The sequence below is a fragment of the Tinamus guttatus genome, unplaced genomic scaffold, assembly GCF_059628265.1.
Source record: "Tinamus guttatus ecotype Peru unplaced genomic scaffold, ASM5962826v1 Tinamus_guttatus_pri_ptg000915l, whole genome shotgun sequence".
Taxonomy (NCBI): Eukaryota; Metazoa; Chordata; class Aves; order Tinamiformes; family Tinamidae; genus Tinamus; species Tinamus guttatus.
In genome coordinates this window covers 578,093-596,380 of record NW_028289449.1, presented here as the reverse complement: position 1 = coordinate 596,380, position 18,288 = coordinate 578,093, and the positions used below count along the sequence as shown (strand labels likewise).

Sequence of the window (18,288 nt, the reverse complement as noted above, 5' to 3'; positions counted from 1 at the left end):
GGCGTGGGGAGAAGCCGGCAGACGCGTCGCTGGGGAGGGAAAAATGGCCCCGTGACCTCCCCGCTGGGCCGCAAAGCCCCGTTTCTTCTCCTTCGGCCGCTGCCGGGGCACCAGCCCACGCTGCTCCACGCTGCTCCCGTCTCACATAGGAAGAGCTGGCCTCCCCCCAGGCGAAGACCCGCGCTCGTCGGCCCCGGGCACGCGCCCGCGCTCACCCTCGTCGGCCCCAGCCCGCCCGCTGCGGAGAGGCGGTTCAAACCCGCCCCTGGCGACGCCGCCGCGGAGCCCGCCGGGAGCGGCGGGCGGTGCTACGGTGGCCGCGTCGGCGGGAGGTGCGCGCCGGCGGCCGCGATGGGCTGGGAGGAGAAGCAGGTGCGCGGCTACAGCGAGTTCGTGGAGACGGCGCAGCGCTGCCACGGCCGGCCCATCTTCGCGCTCTTCTGCGGGGACAAGGACGCCGCGGGCCGCAGCTGGTGCCCGGACTGCGTGACGGGTGAGCGCCGCGCACCGCTGCCCCCGCGGCCGGGCGCCCGCGGGCAGCCCCCAAACCTGGTGCCGCTCGGGAGCGAGGCGCCCGGCGGCCCCCAGCGCCCGCGCCCGGCTCCGCAGCCCCGCGGCGCTGCCGCCGCTAGGACGGGAACCGCGGCCGCATGCGCGGGCGGCTGGGCCGGGCCGCTGCTCAGCTGCAGCGCCCACAAAGCAGCTCTCCTGCCCCCTCTGCAGTCAAGGAGACGTGAATCTTACAGTCAGTTAATTCATATAATTCAACGTATTTATTAACTGTGGCTTCATGCCTGGCAGAGGGATGTGACATGGACTTGCTGGCTCCTCTCAGTACATCACACTGTAGTTTCCTCAGTGCCAAATCATGTATGGCAACAGCTTCCTGCTTTTCAAAAGAGCTCTCCTAGAGGCAGACAATAACATTCATTGTGGTTACTAAGTAAGTAGAAAGGGGCTTCCGGTCCCTGTAGCATTGGTAGTTAATTCTGTAAAAGTTCAAACTTCTACCCCAGACAAAGTATCACCTCTAGTAAGCGTCTTTGTCCAAGCCAATCCATGTGATTCCGTAGCACAGTAAAAGTATTAACTACTAACCACTTAATAAATTACTCTCTAGCTGAACCCATTGTGAGGAAGGAACTTCATAACATGCCTGATGGGTCTGTGTTCATCTATTGCCTAGTAGGAGACAAAGCCTAGTAAGTAAAATATTTTTAATGCTAATGGCTGATGCAACTTTGTTATTCTTGGACAGATATTCAATAAGCCTTTTGAAACTACTGACCAAACTGCTCTTTCCTGTAAGAAATGAAACAGTTTGTGGTCTTGGAGGTCTATACCATGCCTCATGTGAACAGGGTTGGGGAGGTAGGGTCCTTTGAATCATCTTTGTGAAAGAATTTTAATGAGCTGACTCCCAAGTACATCTGTATAAGCTGTTATTCACCTTCTCCCTGAACAGCTGGAAAGATCCCAACAATGAATTCAGAAAGAATCTGAAACTAACAGGAGTGCCTACACTACTTAAATATGGAACAGTAAGTGATTTGTTACATGTTTTTGGTATCTGTGCATTTGAGTGAGAACGTGGCAGGAGCTTGTGGCTATAAATTTATATTTGTCATCCATGTTGTCTTATGCCCTTACATTTAAAAAGGGCAGACAATTAGGAACATCTCTTCTGCTCCCCACTCCACTTCCTGGCTCAAACAGACAACTGATCCATCTTCCGTAGAATTTTCCCATGCAAACATGTCATAAAATAGTGGTTGGAAGGGAGAGAAAGTTCTTAACAACATAGTTAGCTTCCTGACTTGCAGCTCCTCCAGCTTTAGAAAATCCAGCTGTGGAATTATGGGAGTGGAACAGTATTAGCGCAGTACACTTCTGATACAGACAAACTACAACTCTATAAAGTCTTGTGGTTTTTAGTTGAAGACACTAAACCTGTCAGACCACGTTTTAACTTGTACAAGTTAGTTTAATTAGCAGTTACATTCTAAGGAATGATTCAGAGCAGAAAACCCTCAGGCATTTTTCAGTTATGTCTCACTACTTGCTCCCCTCAACTCCTACTTAAAAAATAATTGTTGAAGCAAAGATAATGTTATGGATACCTCTAGTCTTGAACAGGATTTTGAACCACCCCTAAAAACATGTTACTTTTCTTTCAGCCTCAGAAGCTGGTTGAAGAAGAATGTTTTAAGGCAGAGCTTGTGCGGATGTTGTTTACTGAAGATTAAATCTTCTAGTAGTCAATCATTTATTAAGATGCTCATCTCAGTTATTTGTTCTATTCTTTCAAGGGATCTTTATGTTTTTCAGGCTATCATTGTTAATGGCAATGTCTGACCAGTCAAAATAAATGTCATCTAAGTTTAGGTCCAAACCTTCCACTAAATCCTCAAAATGCAAAATGGTATCATTCCCTGCTTGTTGAAATAAACTTGTACTTTCCACAAACAGTCTTGTTTCAAGGGTGCTGAGCTCACATTCTGAAACACTTTATATACATTTTCTTCTTTCCCTCAACACCGCATAGCTGAAGTAGATGCTCTGTTAAAGAATACCCACAAATAACTATTCTTTGATAGAGTTAAATCTATTAATGGCCATGGAGTTGGTGGTATGGTATATGCATATTGGCTCTGAAGTCTTTATTGCAACATTTCAGCCAAAAGGAATGTACCACTCTAAGCAGAGGGGAGTAATTTACTATCCTTTCTTACAAGAATGCAGGCCAAACTACAGTTACTAGAAAACAAAATGAAGACTTAAATTCATTTACCAGATCAGCTGCAACAGGTCCTTGTTTAGCCTCAACTTACTGATGAATAAGACTGACTATTAAAGGTGTAGCTTAGCAATTAAATGGAAAGAAGAGAAGAAATAGAAGAATCTCTTTGTTCTTCCTAAATTGGACTTTACATAGCTACCAAAGCTATTAAGACAGATTTTCAACATCTAAAATAGATGAACACATAAGCCATTACCAAGTATGATGAGCTGAAGGCTAACACTCTATGTGTCACTGGTTTGATGATCAGTGTACCTGCTCTTACAAGAATACAAAGTATTGCATGAATAGTTGCCTAAAAGTATTCAGAAAGGAAAAAAAAAGTCCTGGAAACATAGAACTAGAAGCAGAACACTCAAACTATACTGTATTTTTAACATAGTTGAATACATTGTATTTTTAACTGACCAGTCACCTTATGTAGCATGCCTAACTAAGAATTCTGTCATGTTTTTATCCTACATTTTATTCACTATACAAAGAAAACTATATTCATTTGAGTACAACCTAAAAATAACAAAATTAAATACCTGTTGAACGCCAAATGCTTTTCCCAAGCATTTACACCTTTTTTTAACACATTATTTTTTGCTACAGTTTCTGTAGGAAAGCCGACAAGCATCTGGTATGTCACTGGCAGAAAGTGTGTGTTCCATTAAAATACACTGACTTTAATGGAATAGATACAGCTGCAGCCAATTCCTCTACCTTCTGTTTAGTACTTGCATAATATCTGACTGTGTTACTTAACTCCGTCTCCCTCATGCAGTCCTTGTGTGCACTTTGACTTCTTTCTCTAAAATACTGTAAGCAAAACTCTGCAAGACTCCCTGCAACAATGATTAACTATAAAACAGAAATGACAAATTATAGCTCAGCTCTGTAAACAAACATTTAATGTAAACATCTGCATTGTAAATTTTGTAAATATTATATAGATTTTGTATATATTCACTTTTGCTTTGCTCATCCTGCAGCTGTGAAAAGCAGTACACATGGTTCTTAGCAACACTCTGAGACACTGCATTGTTCTCCAAGGAACATGCCTCAAAGCCAGGTTTCTGAACTATACTTTTTTTGTTAGATACTTAAGTGACAGCAACCTAAAAAAGCCTACATTTTTGTTTTCAAGAGGAGCGAAGACTGGTAATAACACTCTTGAGACTGTTCATGCTACAGAATAAATTACAGAACTTTGAGTTTATTAGTCCTGTATCTTTTAAATGTTGATACAAGTTACAGCCAAAAAATAATAAAATAAAATATAACAGAAGCCTAGTCACTTGATAAATCAAAAAGAGCTGAGCGACAGAAATGAGCAGGTAAACTTACATACTTATGCACATAGTCACTTACACACTACCAAGAGTCCTCTCTTGTAAGTACTTGAAGGGATACAAAGTACCACCTTGTCACTCTGCAACACCTCATTTTACTGAGGTGTTGTTCTGTTGCTGCTGCTCTGCCAGTGCTTGCTGGAGACGCATTCTTTTCCGTGAATAATGTTGCCAGTGAAGAATTTGTTGCTCATCAATAAATTTAGCACACTGAGCATTTACCAGTTCTTTGCGGAAATGTTCATATTGGAGCAGCTCTAACATATGCAAACACTGAGGATACCTGTGTTAAAAATAAACAGATGCTTTAATAAGAGCTTTTACAAGGTACCCAAAGACTGACATCTCCAATAACTAAGCGGCCCATAATTTTTGTTTATCATGTACGTGCTTTACTCAAGTATCAATCCATTTAAAACTACAGTGTTCCAGGCATTAATACTTCAGTTTTATTCTAGGAAAGGAGTCCAATAAGATCTATCTGTAGATGCATACACATGCTTGCATAGGGTAACTTTTCTAATAGTCAGATTTGATTAAAACAAACATATAGATCAGCTACAACATCTACTTCAAGAGCTCATTTAAAGAACAAAACAGGTTTTCCTGAAACGTGAGGGAGAGTGTAACAATAAGAAAAATGCAAAACCATCCTTTACATCATATAAGCATCAACTTTGAAAAAAATCACTCTCAAAACACAGCTACTGCACCTAACTGAAGTGTTTTTTAAAAACAGATATTTTAAACAAATGCTAAACCGCAGCTTTTAGTTTGCAAAAGAAACATTTGCTGCACAACTACTGAAAGACAAATTCTATCATTTTATCTATTCCCTTATAGCTGGACTGCCGGAAATAGCAAAACACACTGTAGAAGGCAGAGGCAAGGCTGCAGGCAGGAATCAGATAGTGACACATTGCTGCACAGCAGCTAGCAAAGGGTGAGCATCACATCATTAAGATTCAAAATGCTAAGTGATTTTAACACTTACTTTAGGTATTTTGCATATTCAGGTTCCTTCCAATAAAGTAAATATTTAAGATAATTTACAAAAGTTTTGTCTTTGAAGTAGCCTCTCTGCGCAAGGACTGAAACAAGATGACAAATAAGGAACTGTCAGTTACAGATATAGGAAAAAAAATCTGCCAAACTTGAAAAGAATATAGGCAAAAACTACACAAAGGAACAGTTGAGTTAAAATTTTAAGATTACAGTCAAATTTTGATCAATTCAAGATGAAATGAATATACAGGAAAAAAGTATATTTCATGTCAGCATTCCAAGCATAAAAAGGTAGTCTCATCCCCATTACAGTATGTGTATTTCATAAAGTGACAAGATAGAGAACAGATTTTTATAACAGAAATTTTTTACTGTAGCATCAAAATCGACAGGGAAATTAAAGGAAGAAATACAGTATCTGAACCTACTATTAACACTGATAAAACGCTGGTTCTGCATAACCCCCACCTGTTACAAATTTTGACAAACAGAAGTACTTACAGACTACTACTATCCTGTGAAAAATTCATTCGCTTTGCTGTGTTTAGAGTTACCAAAAACAAAGATCACCGATATTCATTTCCCAGGATGTTTACATTTACTTTGAAGTACTTACAGTTAAGGTAATTTGGATTAGCAAGACATTGAACAAATTCCAACTCCAGCTGGAACCGCAGTCGATTTCCTGTATCATCTAATACAGATAAGAAAAACAGTAAGAACTGGACCCATACAATAGATCTGAAAGTCATTTTTCAGCTTGAGCAGTATGGAGACAATAAGTTTAAAGAGGAGTAGACAAAGTAATAACTCTTCATAATCAACATATTAATTCAGCAAAAGGTTATTCCTTATGATAATCAGTGTTGGACCTGCATTAATAAATATGGTGATTACAGCCAAACAAGACACGCGAAATGGAGGAAAGCATACTAACTTGTTTAAAATGAAGGAACGTGAGAGCAAGGAACCTAGGATATTTATACAGAGAACATTTAACAGGGTGAGAAGGGGGAAGAGCAAACAGCCCACCGAAATCCTAGCGTTATGTAACTGTAGAAGTAGAGAAAAGCAGCATTTTTTTTCTGAAAGATGATATCTTCATATGGTACATGAGTGAACACTGCAATGTTCTCATGCTACAACACACCAAACACTAGTGGTGACCCCCAAAGGGCCTGATGCTGGCTCCAGTATTAACATCTTCATTAGAGATTTTGATGGGACAGAACAAGTTTGTTGATGATAAAGAATCAGAAGCACTGGCTGATACACCAGGTGCCTGTGCCACTATTCAGCAGGGCCTTGATGGGCTGGACAAATGGGCCAAGAGGAATCTCACTAAATTTGAAGGGAAATGCAATCTTACACTTAGAAGAAATAAACCGCTGTACCAGTACAGGCTGGTAGAGGGTCAAGTGTCTGGAAAGCACCTCTGCAGAGAAGAACCTGTGGGTCCTGGTACACAAGCTAGCCACAAGTCAGCGATGTGCACTTGCAAATAAGGTGGCCAGCAGCATCTTGGAATACATGAGGACAAGTGCTGCTAGCTGTGGTCCTTGCACGCTGGTGAGGCCAAATCAGGAAAGCTGTGTCCAGCTCTGGACTCCACAGTACGAGAGACATGAACACATAGGAGAGGGCCACTGACGGACTGCAACATTGCTGGCATGATACTTATAAGGCTTATGACAAAAAAAAAATAGGTGAAATTGATTTGTTAAAGGGCTGCCACTAAAATGAAGAGTTTAATTCTGCAATGAATACATCCCATAATACACAGCATTCCCATAACATGGAAACATTTGAAGTTCTTATAAAAAACAAGAAACTTGATTAGAGAATATGAGATCAGTAAAATACGAGTCAAGAACATGGGAAAACTACAGTGAAGAACACTTGCAAATCTTAAGCATAACAAACAAGCACACACCTATCTTGAACTAAGAAGGGCTCCCAGGTCCCTGTGGCCTGCTGTCACCTACCAGAGACCACTCAGGCACAGGCCTGAGGCTGATCTTCAGCTCCCAGCTGGAACCACCAATGACATTTAACGTCAGAATATAGATGCTCCTAAAACAACTACATCTAAGCACACTTTTCTTTTTCTAAGAAGTTATCCAGGCAGTTACAAGTCCAGAGCCCGCAGAGGACCGTGAGAATTAGTGCTCTGCACAGAAATAAAGCTCAAACTCTTGCAATAAAGCCGGGGGACGAGACGGACTGAAGGAAGCGCGATCCCAGGCCTGCAGCTCAGAGCCTTGAGGCGAGGCTCTGTGCCTTGAACTAGCGACGAAGTCGGGTGGGCAGCGCGAAGCAGGGGCACCCAGGGGAGAGCGGGTGCCCTAGGGAGCGGGTGCCCTAGGGAGCGGGGCCACAGCGCGAGGCCTCTCCCAGGCCGCGGAGCCCTCACCTGCCTCCATGACAGCACCTCGCCCCGCGCGCCCGACCGGAACAAGATGGCAGCGGCCACGCCCCGCGCGGTCAGACGGAAGCCGGGCGGTGCGCAGCACCGTTGGGAGCTGGGAAGCCGGCGGTTGCCCGGCAACGGCGGCGGAGGCGGGGCGGAGGCGGGGCCGCGGCGCGCGCAGGAGCGTTGCTAGGGAGACGGGTTGTGGGTAGCGCCATTTTCCCGCGGGGAGAGGTGCGCGGGCGGTGCCGGCGGTCACGGCTCCCGAACGCGGTGGCCGCGCTCCGGCCTCACGGTGGATGCTAAAGTGCTGCATCACATCATCGCTCGCGAAAACGATCATAATCATTCTGTGATTTCCAGAGTGAGGCAGGTTCCCAGAGTGAAGGAATACGCAGTGCACAGAACCATTACTTTTCCCATACAGTGTTACACAGAGAAGCACGGAGGAGATTGACAGGATTTTGAATTTTGGTTGACAGGAAGTTGATTAATCGGAGCGTGATGGGCTTCATCCCTTCCCCTTGCGGGGGTTCCCCTCTAACACACCCGTGCCCTAAGGACCTGCCTCCAGAGCTTTGGGATGCACTTGAACCAGGACTGACCGTGGCTCTGGGAAACAGCCTCTTCTTCACACTGTCCAGCTGCCTGTGCTCTCCTTCAGCTTGGCTTAAACCCCCAACTTGGAGAGGCTGCTAAAATCAAGTACAATTCCAGCATGTTTTTCAGGCAGTCAAAGTTCATTTTTTTTAATCAATCACTTCACTCTGAGAACAAAACAAACTGGCTTCCAGACCCTTTGCTGGTTACCTTTGTGCAGCAGTTACCAAAAATTTATAAAAATGTCACATATGAAATGTTAGTTCCCTTGTATAGTGAAGGCACAAATGTATCATCCTTGTATCTGCATTTTCTAGCCTTGCTTTTTAGAAAAAGTTGCATTTCTTCTGACAGTGTATGGCTATTATCCAAATAAAACAAATCAGGCATGTGACCTAGCATCAAGTAGTTAAGTAAAGAGAACATTTAAGCATTTTAAGAGAGAGTTCTTTATAGTGCTGTACTGCTTCAAAGCAATGTCAGCAAAATTTCTGGAGGAGATCTCTAACCTCAACGTAACTGACCCTGCAGAAATGATGGACTTGGCTATCAAATGGGTGCAGAAGTCTTTTCCAAATGTGGAATCAGTTTCTACAGAGACATTGCAAAGTTGGTTGGAAGAAAAGCCAGAAGAGCTACTTATATTAGTAAGTAATTTGGTCCATTGAGAATTAAAGGAAGTTATGCTTAAGCAGAAGTGATTATTTGCCATTCAAATCTTCTTCTAATCTATGTTAAAAGGTTACTACTTTTCTAGCACTACAACATACTTTTCTAACACTAAAAGAAATGAATAAAATTGCTTTTTTAGAATTGTGTTATTAGAGCTAAGGGTAAACCTAGAGAAATGAAATGAAAGCAAAGGAATTCTATGGACAGCAGAACTTAGGAAATCCGGTCTCCTGTGGCTTCCCTCTGGGGCGGCTTACAGGGTCTGAAGCACTGACTGCGCTCCGGCTACGGCCTCCCCATAACGGAAGCCATAGGAGAGTCTCTAGACAGAGCCGGTGTCGACAGCCAGCCTGCCTCAAACCCGTTATCAGCATCTCCATGCTGGGATTTTCATACAGCTGCCCAGCTGCTCTCATTGCTCTTTTAGGGGCACTGACATGGCCTGGAGCAGTCGTTTTCACCTAGAGTCTTTGCATTTGTGTTTCCATTGCTGCTAGCTGTAGTGAATTGTCAATATTCTGGGTTTCTCAGGAAGGACTCATGTTCCCTTTCTCCTTCCACCTCCCTCCTCTTTCCCTTGCCTTGCCTTGCCTTCCCCTTCCCTCGTACTGGGAAGGGTTTGGGGACTGGACTTTGGTTTGTTTGTAATAGCAAGTTTACAATGAGCCAAGGAGATTTCAGTCGACCCCTGTAGTTAATTCTTCATCAGCTTAAAATTTAGCTGAGAGTGAATCCAGTCAATAAATATGCCAAGAGTGCAAGGAGAGCTGCACTCTTGCATCAGCACCCTGGAGAGGAGCCCGGCTTCAGAGGTTGTAAAACTAAATTATTCCAAAAGTTGCAGTTCTGCCTCATGTCACATACCTTTTTTTTTCTTTTCTTTTCTTTTCTTTTTTTTTAGACTTTGGCTAAAATAAACCTGTGTGGTTTAGCACTGTTAGCCTAGCTCAGCTACAGTGCAGTTGTATCATTAGCACTGTGTACAGGCTTATAGGGTTACCTGGAACCTGTCAGGTTTTTTTAAAGAAGTCATGGCTATTTTCACTCATTAAACTGTCTTGGTTTTTTGGTATCTTGGTTAGCAGTTTTCCATAATACCTTCTTTTTCTACATAGCATGATACTTTTCCCCCTGTGAACTGGGTTACAAAAATATCTAAAAAGGATTTGTGCTTATTTTTTTCTTAATAAAATAGCAGTGCTTTTTTTCAGAAAAGGTTTTAGTGGTTGTGGAATACAACCATTACTATACCAAAACATACCAAGTCACTCCCCCGTAAACACAGCCTTCAGGCTAAAAGCAGAGATCAAACAGATCCCTCCTGTCTGCATTGCTATTCTGGAATGTGATTTCTCTCCCAAGACTGACTTCAGAGGAGAGGATCCTACGAAAGGGTTGGTCACTGGAACTAAATTACTATGTAGGCTTGCTGGAATTAAGTTAAGCATCTTGATTTTTGACCACCAAAGCTAGGAGCAAAATTAAAAGTCAGAGTCATAAAGAACATTCTCTAGGTAAAGAGGGATTCTTTTTTTCCCCAGTTAAATCAAACTTCCAGGGTTTAAGTGTCAACATATGCCTATGAGCCAGGATTTTTCCTTGTTATTGCTGTGAAACAGTGACAACATCCCTGCCTCAGTTTCTCCTTCTGTAGGGACCAGACTGCAGTCCCTGTTATTGACTCTATCTGAACACTGTTGCTTGGCCTTTGTTTTCTCTAGAACATTTTGGCAGAATATGTTAGAATCAAAGTTGGCTGAAACTTATTTAAGCTGAAACATTATACTGATAAGTTTCAGAAAATCTGAGAAAAAATGCCAGAATATAGCCTCTAATTTACACATGTTGAAAAGAATTGCACTGGCAGTAATTCATTTTTAGAAAATGGAACAGTATATGGAGTAAATTCAAACAAATCTTCAGGAGAAGTTCCAGAATCTGTCCTGATATAGAGACAACCATTAGATGGAGCCACTTTCGAAAGCAGCAAGGTTCCCTTGTACGCTGGAGAAAATTGCTCTGAATTGCTGTTAGTTCTTGAATGTGGACACTGTTGTCAGGAGTCCGTGTCTGAGATCATAGCACAGTGCACTGTCATCAGAAAGAAGATGCAGCAAGGCTTGATCATTGAAAGCAGTGGTCTCGTGAACCAAAAAGTACTTCATGCCCAATGTTTGGATCCCAGGCTGTCCCCTTTGGTTCATATATTTTACTTTTGACTTTAGCATAGAAAGCAAACTTGCCATTTTCTGTATCAATACATCTTGAAGGATTTTATCCATAAAATGTCAGGCAGTTTTTTTGCAGACTGGAGAATATCTTGTGTTAAATATGGTTAAATAACAGAGAACAGGGTACACATTATGTTATATTTATAACAAGTCAGTATAAAGTCTGCAATTTTTTTTATACCCATGCTATAATTGTACTCAATAGAAACAAGATCATAGTTATCACTGACTGAAACAATTGTTAGAACATATTTAATTAAAGGCTAAGCTGTTCACTGCGTTTTATTTTTGGGCTTAAGGAGCTGTCAGATAATGTGCATTTCAAAAGGAAACCTATGATAGCCTATTTGAATCTAAAGACTATTAAATGAATTTGTAAATTTAGTCATCCAAAGGCTTGAAAGTCTGTCTTTTGCTGCAGACACAGAAATGTGCATATATATGTGTGTATATGCACAGAAATGTGCATATATATATGTGTGTATGTATATATATGCATCTTCAGACAAAAAAATACAGACACCTTGAAGTTTAAATGTCAAGTTTATATTTTGCATGGTCTGAAAGTATGTTTTTCTTTAATGAGCTAGTTAAAAATATATCAGTGTTCTATTCTTAGGACATCCGGAAGGCAGATGAATTTGAGGTCAGCCATTTGCCCAGGGCAATACGCATTGACCCCGAGAGTAACAATATACAAGAAATTCTGCAAGAACATCTTCAGAAAGGTACTGTTTGTCATCTGAAGCCCGTTTAAATATGCTGTGTTTTAATTTGATCCACTTTTCAGCCATTGCATTTTTATTTTTTTCTGTGGCTCTTAGCTGAAGGATGCAGGAAAAACATCATAAAGGATTTTGCATCAAACTAAGGAAATTGTTGGCATGAATTTGAAATTCATGAAAACTATATCCCTTCTACTTTGTCTTGTGTTTTGGCTGTGTTTAGCGAGTAAGAAACAAATGGTTAATTTGGTGCTTAAACTAATAGAGATCCTCACGCCAGCTACATATTGGTCATATTATTCTTAATCATAACAGCAGACTGGAGGTTCTGCAAAGTTCAAGAGCTGAATAAGACTTCCTTCATCACACACACAGGGACATTGTGAAATGCTGTAAGTTTTGGATGTCTAGGTTTAGATTGTTTGCATTTGGTTACACCAGACTAGCAAGTAGGGAGGTTTGTGGATTTTTGTAGTTGGTAAATAAATTTTAATTCCACCTCTAATTACTTTTTTTTTTCTATTTCAGAACCTGAAAAACAGAAACGTGTAGTTTGCTATTGCACTGTGGGATACAGAGCTTCCCTGACAGCTCAGAGCCTGAATGACTTCTTGTCTAGTGAACGTGGCCAAAAACTCAAGCCTTTTCTGAAGATTTATAATGCAAAAGGGGGGCTGGCAAAATGGGCCAGAGAAGGAAGGGGGATGGTAGACAAGCAGGAGCGTTCAACACATCTTGTTCACCCCTACAATGCTGAATGGGCCAAACTGCTGGATCCTGAGTTGCAAGCTCAGATCTAAAGTAGTTTTAGATTTAACTGGGGCCCTTGGTAAATCAGTACCCTCAAAACAAATAGTAATGCTAACTATGCAGAGACACAGACTTTCAGATTTTGGGCTTGTAGGTGCTACTTAAATGTTGGTGGTAACAGTGAAAATGGATACTGATGTACTAGTTCAGTTCCCAAGACTGTCATTTCCCACGTATAAACTGAAAAAGCTGCTGAATTTCATATAAATCTGCCAACTGAAGTCATCTGAAGATCAAGACAATAAAATCCCAGGCCTACAGTTTCACTGCAAACTGTAGGAAAAACGCTAAACCAAATGCAGTGTTGAGCATGTGGAATGTAAGAGAAGCATTTCCATTGTTCTATATTTGCCAGCCATTCCTCTTATTACAGAACTGAAGAGGGATTTCCATTTCATAAAACATTCCTATCTGCCACCAGGCCCAACATTCTGCTGACTGTAAGTCTTAACGTACTAATAAAAATGAGTCATGCTAATGAAATCATGGGGGCTAAATAGAAAAAAGAAAACCATTTATTTCTAGCTTTTAAACCCCCATCTCAGCTGTCTGACTTAAGAGAGCAACTGTCCCCTCACCTTATACAGGAACATCTAACTATGCTAGAAATACCATTACATCTAATTTTATAGGTAAAGCAAATACAGCTCAAAACACATGATCACTGGTAATGAAAACGTTATGATTAGTGAGATTCCTTCCTGCTGGCAAGTAAAACTCTAAGTATCCTGTACAAATTTACCCACAAGCTCACCCACACATGATGAAAATAACTTTAATTCTTGGTCATTGCAAAGGTGGTGCACAAATTGTTACAGTGTCATGAATGCCTACTTAAATATTTGGCAAGAATATAAACCCTCTTTAGCTGCATGCTAGCCAAGTTATCGTTAAGATTACACAGCATTCAGGTAAACAAAATTATTGGATTTCTTAGGAAGCAAATTTAAATATAACTGTTTTAAGCAAGGACTGTAACCTTTAAACTTTAGGACTGTAGTAGACTGTTTGAATGATGTCTAACATATAAACTTAAGTAGCTTCATGTAGCCTACAGTTTATGAATTGTTACAGAATTATACTGATAAAGCACGTCTTGACACGTTATTTGCATTACATTCAACTTTATTTCTTATTCTATTGCAGAGTTAAAAATCTTAATTTAAATATGTTGAGATTAATTGGCATAAGAGTGCAGTTTCTCTGATCTGTCATCTTTGTGGCTCCTTTTTTTTCCTTGTTCATGTGTGATAATTAATAATATGTCTCAGCCAGATAGCTATTTTTCCTAGCTCAATGGGAGCAACCCATCTATGCCTTTTTCTAGACCACTCTATTTTTAAAAAAGTGATTTTTTTTTAAATGTACAGTTTTATATAGAACATTACAACTAAGAGAAATATGAAACTATAACTATCACTATAATTATAATTTCTAGCATGCCTGACTTTGCAGTCCTACAGTTTAACCCTGGCAAAAAGAAAAGGATCAAGGTCAGATCCTTTTTTTAAAAAATATATATATATATTTTTCATTATATTTTCATTACAATATTATTATATATATATACCTATATTTGTGTATACATATTTGCTTTCTCTTAAGCATATTCAGATCAGTATAATTGTTTCAATTTTCTTAACTGGGTTTTTAGTCAATCATCACCCCACCTCCACTTCGGACACTCAAGAGGGAAAGGCTGAAAATATTAGTGGAAGATGAGCGCTAAACGTTGAATCACTGGTCACTAAGTGCCAAAATACCAACCAGTAAATATTTAGATGCCTGAGATGGAATACAGAGAAACCTAATAGAAACATGTTAAAAATGACCAGCCATTCACTCAAGGCAAACTGTACTGCTGTTTGATCAATGAGGAAGACGAGAGAAATAGAGATGCTGCAAAGAAAGGGGTTGCGAGAACAGCTCTTGTTCCCATCCCTTATACTTAACATGTGCAGCTTCTGGATGGTTGAACCTTCCAGACGGCTGCACGTTAAAGATACTCATGGAGTAATGCTCATTTCATTGGAGACAGACATTTTGGCTTTGCACCTGGCTGAATGTGTTGCCAATCTTGCAGTGCCTTGCTCTACAGTCAAAGTTGTCTTCTGGATTTCCTTGTAATATTTTTCATTGTTGGGGCATTACAGGTCTCTCTTCTAACTAGGTACATATGTTGTCAAGACTCTCCTATGCAGCAATCTAGCCTAAAATCAACCAGTGGATCCTAGAAGTATTTGGAGACACACATGAACAGCATAATTGCATAAACTGTTTCTACAGAGTCTGTTTTAGGGACCAGACAGGGACATAAATGATCATGAGGTTGATGCTGTCTTATTATTGCTGACTTATCACTGTCCCTGAGTTATTCTTGGTCATCTAAGGGACCAACCTGACCTGCAGGTTCCATACGATTACAGCCTAAAGCCAAAAACAGTCCCAGTTAACTTCACCTTGGGACTTTGAGACAAAGTCTTTGACCTTGCAGTGGTAGAGACTCGTAAAAACAGGTTGTGGAATTCGCATGTGTACAGGCCAATTAAAATGTACAGGTCTGCTACAGAATACCAGTTCAATGAGCCTAATACATCAGATTAAAACATTTTGGCACTGATTTCTGTCAAACCTGAAGCTGGAGGGAAGCTTCAGTCAAAGCTGTTCCAGCTTCTTCAGCTACAGGGCAGGGGAGCCTGAGAGAATGTTAATAAAAATATCCAAAGGTGCCACTGGTCATACTCAGGTGTAATGTTACTACCAGCAGTTGTGACACTAACCTTTTTATGTGACATTTGTCACTTTGACCTTGTCATCTGATAGTGACCCTGCACAAAAAAAAAAAAAAAACCCCTTTCTTCCTTTCCCAGCACTCCTGCACTTCAATCTCTTATTACATGTGATAATAAGAGACTGCTTCTTAAATACTGGGCAGAGTTCAAAATCTATTTTGGAACTAAAATAATTACTACAAATCAAAATCCACATTTTCCATGACCCCACAACATGTTTAGAAATGGAATATTTTTTTAAAAAAATGCCCTGACTGCTTCTACTAACCATCATTTTATGCGAATCTTTAACCACAAACCACATAATATACACACACTAACTACAAGGCAGAGGACCATCCCAGTGTTTAAACTTCACATTTTCAAAGTTTCCAGGTCTTTCAATTATTTCCTCAGAGCTGATATAAAAATATAGAGGGCAGAGAAAATCACTCTTTTTGCCAAGTAGAAGAGATGTTTTCTCTTGGAAGATGTAGCTGCAGATGTAGCATCTCAAGTGTGCTCAGGAAATATTCAGATTTCAGGTTTTGTAACATGGCTAGGTTTGCTAGCAGTGGACATGCAGACAAAAGTGATAGGGAAAAAAGTTCAAGTAGCTTTGTTATAAAGAAGAGAAATCCCTACACAAGATTGAAAATGGGTAGAAAGGATTCTGAGCTTTTATTGCCCTCTGACTTCTTGAAAAGTGAATTTTATTTTCTCACTAACCTTTTCTTCTTTATTAGCCTTTGCAACATCGCTGTTATCTACAGACTCTTGAAGCAATGAATCCTGCTTTTAATCTGCACTGATTTATAGTGGTATGTAAAAGTGTGTGAACAGGATAGAGGTTCCTTCTTTCCTTATTGCTGCTCAGGCTATTCTCTCACCATTATTCTCTCATATATCTAGTATAGGTGGCATGGGCCCACCTCTCTCTCCAAACTCTGTCTCTTGAAGTTGATCTTCAGCAGTCATTAAAGAATTCAGTGCTCAAAAAAATCCACAGAGAGGGAAACAACAAGTCCATTAACTTTTTTCTTTTTCTTTTTTTTTTTTTTCTCCTGTGAAACTAAGAGGAAGAGCAGGTGGCAGCAACAAATCCATTGGATTAGCTGGAGACACAGTTTGAGCCTCTCTAGAGTTTGCCTCTGAATCCCATTGCTACTTCTCAGATGCTAGGTTGTATGAGTGAAAGGGTCATATTCCAGAATTAAGTGACATCTCTGGGAACAATAAAATGATAGTCAAGGAGTTCCTCCTGCTCCCAGAAAATGACAGCCTTATCTCCATCCCTTGAAATCCTTCCTTGCACAAAAACACTTATTTTTTAGGACTTTGAAAAAAGATAAAGAAGAAATCATTCCCAAACTTTGTCTTAAATCACAGCATTCTCATAGCCTCTCTGCAATTTGCTTAAGCAACAATTTCCCCTCAGCAACAATTTTTCCTAGTGTCTTTCACCTATACTTCTCAAGTGCAGCCAAATAATTCTGATTAAATTTTTATAACTCCAGTGCAGAAGGGCACAGCAGGGAAGAATTGTTATTCATAGGCTTTTTTTTTCCCTCTCTTCAGGAATAGGCAGCTTCTTTATCAGCAACCTTCAGAAGAGGTAAGAAAGGAGAGGAACATGTGTCCTGTCCACATTCAGGACAGTAGGATTCCTGGAAACTATTCCCAGTTTGTGGAGGATAGTCAGATCAGTTTGATTCTTAAAATCTTGTGCCCTTTTCTCTCCTAAGTGCAAGAGCTGCAAATTAAGTCAGAATCAGTCATCCTAAAGAGGTCCAGCCACCATGTACATCTCTGATAAATCTCTTAGCTGTTTAACAGGCTGCTGGGTTCTGTTTTTGCAGGTGAACGAGTCTCAGTCTGGTTGAAATTTCCTGCAACAGCTCCAGCACTCAAAAGCTGCAAAAGTTTGATATATCGTGCAGTTTTCTAGTTAAAGAACGACTCAGCTAGGCAGGCTTTACAAATGCTTTACAAAGTATATGAACTTGGAGCTCTCATCTGCATAAAGCTAATAAGTGGTGTTGATGCCTCCCAGTATTGTATACGGGTCACCATTAGTATTTTTAACATTCACCCCAAAATGAAATTGCAAAGAGCTTGGTCCTGACTGCCTGCCAAAGAATTCACACTTATTTATTCGATCACCCTTCAAACAAGTGCAAAGTTGGTTCTCAAGATGAATCCCTAGAGAGTATATTTTAACCTGTTGTTCATTTTGAGTATCCTAGGGTGACATATTCAGACCTATTCTGCATTGGTCTGAATCACATAATTAGACAGATATGAATACATGCATAGCTGAGCTCTGAACTAAGACATCTTTAGAAAAGTACAGGGAAAGATGTTTAAATTTTTTTCCAGCTTCTGTTTTTCAAAGAGAATCTAAAAGGACACTTTTTTCAGAGGAAGTTCTGTTTTTAGTAACTGGAGGATGAATAATCTGCATAAAAAAGACATAGTATTGAAGATAAGGAGATACTTATTCCAGAAACAATCCTTCTTTAATTGAATGATTTTGTGGTCTTTGTTTCTGGAAAATTTGATATTTAGCTAGACTGCTAAAATATTTGGTAAGTCCCAACCCATGTTATTGTTTACAAAGAATAGTTCAAGAATAGTTCACACATGTACTTTGTTCTAGTATCTAGAACATTTAGTTCTGTTAGGAATATGGTTTGTCTAAAAGAAAAGCATGTTTTATGAGGGCTGTAGTGAAGATCACATTCTGACCTGGAATGGTTTATGAAAACTCATTGAAAGGCTGTGTGCGAAAGAAGGCTAGACAGTAATTTCATATGGATAAATAAAGTGCCTAAGTAAACATGAGAAGTATAACACTTTTTTTTTTCTACAGAAGAAATGGCCTCCTCCTTATGACCAGAATCTACAATCCATATTTATTTCATAAT

General features: G+C 40.4%; 3 protein-coding genes across 3 annotated transcripts; 2 read left to right on the top strand and 1 right to left on the bottom strand.

Moving 5' to 3' along the window:
- Nucleotides 1-302: 302 nt before the first annotated feature.
- TXNDC17 (thioredoxin domain containing 17) lies at nt 303-2,375 on the top strand. Its single transcript, XM_088537978.1, has 4 exons — nt 303-493; nt 1,121-1,202; nt 1,466-1,541; nt 2,178-2,375. Exons 1-4 carry the CDS (start codon nt 352-354, stop codon nt 2,244-2,246), a joined length of 369 nt encoding a protein of 122 aa, XP_088394104.1. The 5' UTR covers nt 303-351; the 3' UTR covers nt 2,247-2,375.
- Nucleotides 2,376-4,190: 1,815 nt separating this feature from the next.
- On the bottom strand, nt 4,191-7,580 carry MED31 (mediator complex subunit 31). Its single transcript, XM_010223945.2, has 4 exons — nt 7,556-7,580; nt 5,759-5,836; nt 5,132-5,228; nt 4,191-4,420 (listed from the first exon to the last, which is right to left on the bottom strand). The coding sequence occupies exons 1-4, from the start codon at nt 7,563-7,565 to the stop codon at nt 4,228-4,230; spliced, it is 378 nt and encodes a 125-aa protein (XP_010222247.1). The 5' UTR covers nt 7,566-7,580; the 3' UTR covers nt 4,191-4,227.
- A 1,020-nt stretch (nt 7,581-8,600) lies between these two features.
- Nucleotides 8,601-12,599, top strand: LOC148591220 (uncharacterized). The gene is made up of 3 exons (XM_088537974.1): nt 8,601-8,799; nt 11,675-11,783; nt 12,309-12,599. The coding sequence occupies exons 1-3, from the start codon at nt 8,629-8,631 to the stop codon at nt 12,578-12,580; spliced, it is 552 nt and encodes a 183-aa protein (XP_088394100.1). The 5' UTR covers nt 8,601-8,628; the 3' UTR covers nt 12,581-12,599.
- Nucleotides 12,600-18,288: the final 5,689 nt, after the last annotated feature.

Coding starts and splice junctions, on each gene's coding strand:
- MED31 (XM_010223945.2), bottom strand. Junction 5,229..5,758: donor TAATCCAAATTACCTTAACT/GTAAGTACTTCA, acceptor ATCTTGTTTCAG/TCCTTGCGCAGAGAGGCTAC. Junction 4,421..5,131: donor GAATATGCAAAATACCTAAA/GTAAGTGTTAAA, acceptor TTTTTAACACAG/GTATCCTCAGTGTTTGCATA.
- LOC148591220 (XM_088537974.1), top strand. CDS start 8,629: ATGTCAGCAAAATTTCTGGAGGAGATCTCTAACCTCAACGTAACTGAC. Junction 8,800..11,674: donor CAGAAGAGCTACTTATATTA/GTAAGTAATTTG, acceptor TTCTATTCTTAG/GACATCCGGAAGGCAGATGA. Junction 11,784..12,308: donor GCAAGAACATCTTCAGAAAG/GTACTGTTTGTC, acceptor TTTCTATTTCAG/AACCTGAAAAACAGAAACGT.
- TXNDC17 (XM_088537978.1), top strand. CDS start 352: ATGGGCTGGGAGGAGAAGCAGGTGCGCGGCTACAGCGAGTTCGTGGAG. Junction 494..1,120: donor GTGCCCGGACTGCGTGACGG/GTGAGCGCCGCG, acceptor ATTACTCTCTAG/CTGAACCCATTGTGAGGAAG. Junction 1,203..1,465: donor CTAGTAGGAGACAAAGCCTA/GTAAGTAAAATA, acceptor CTCCCTGAACAG/CTGGAAAGATCCCAACAATG.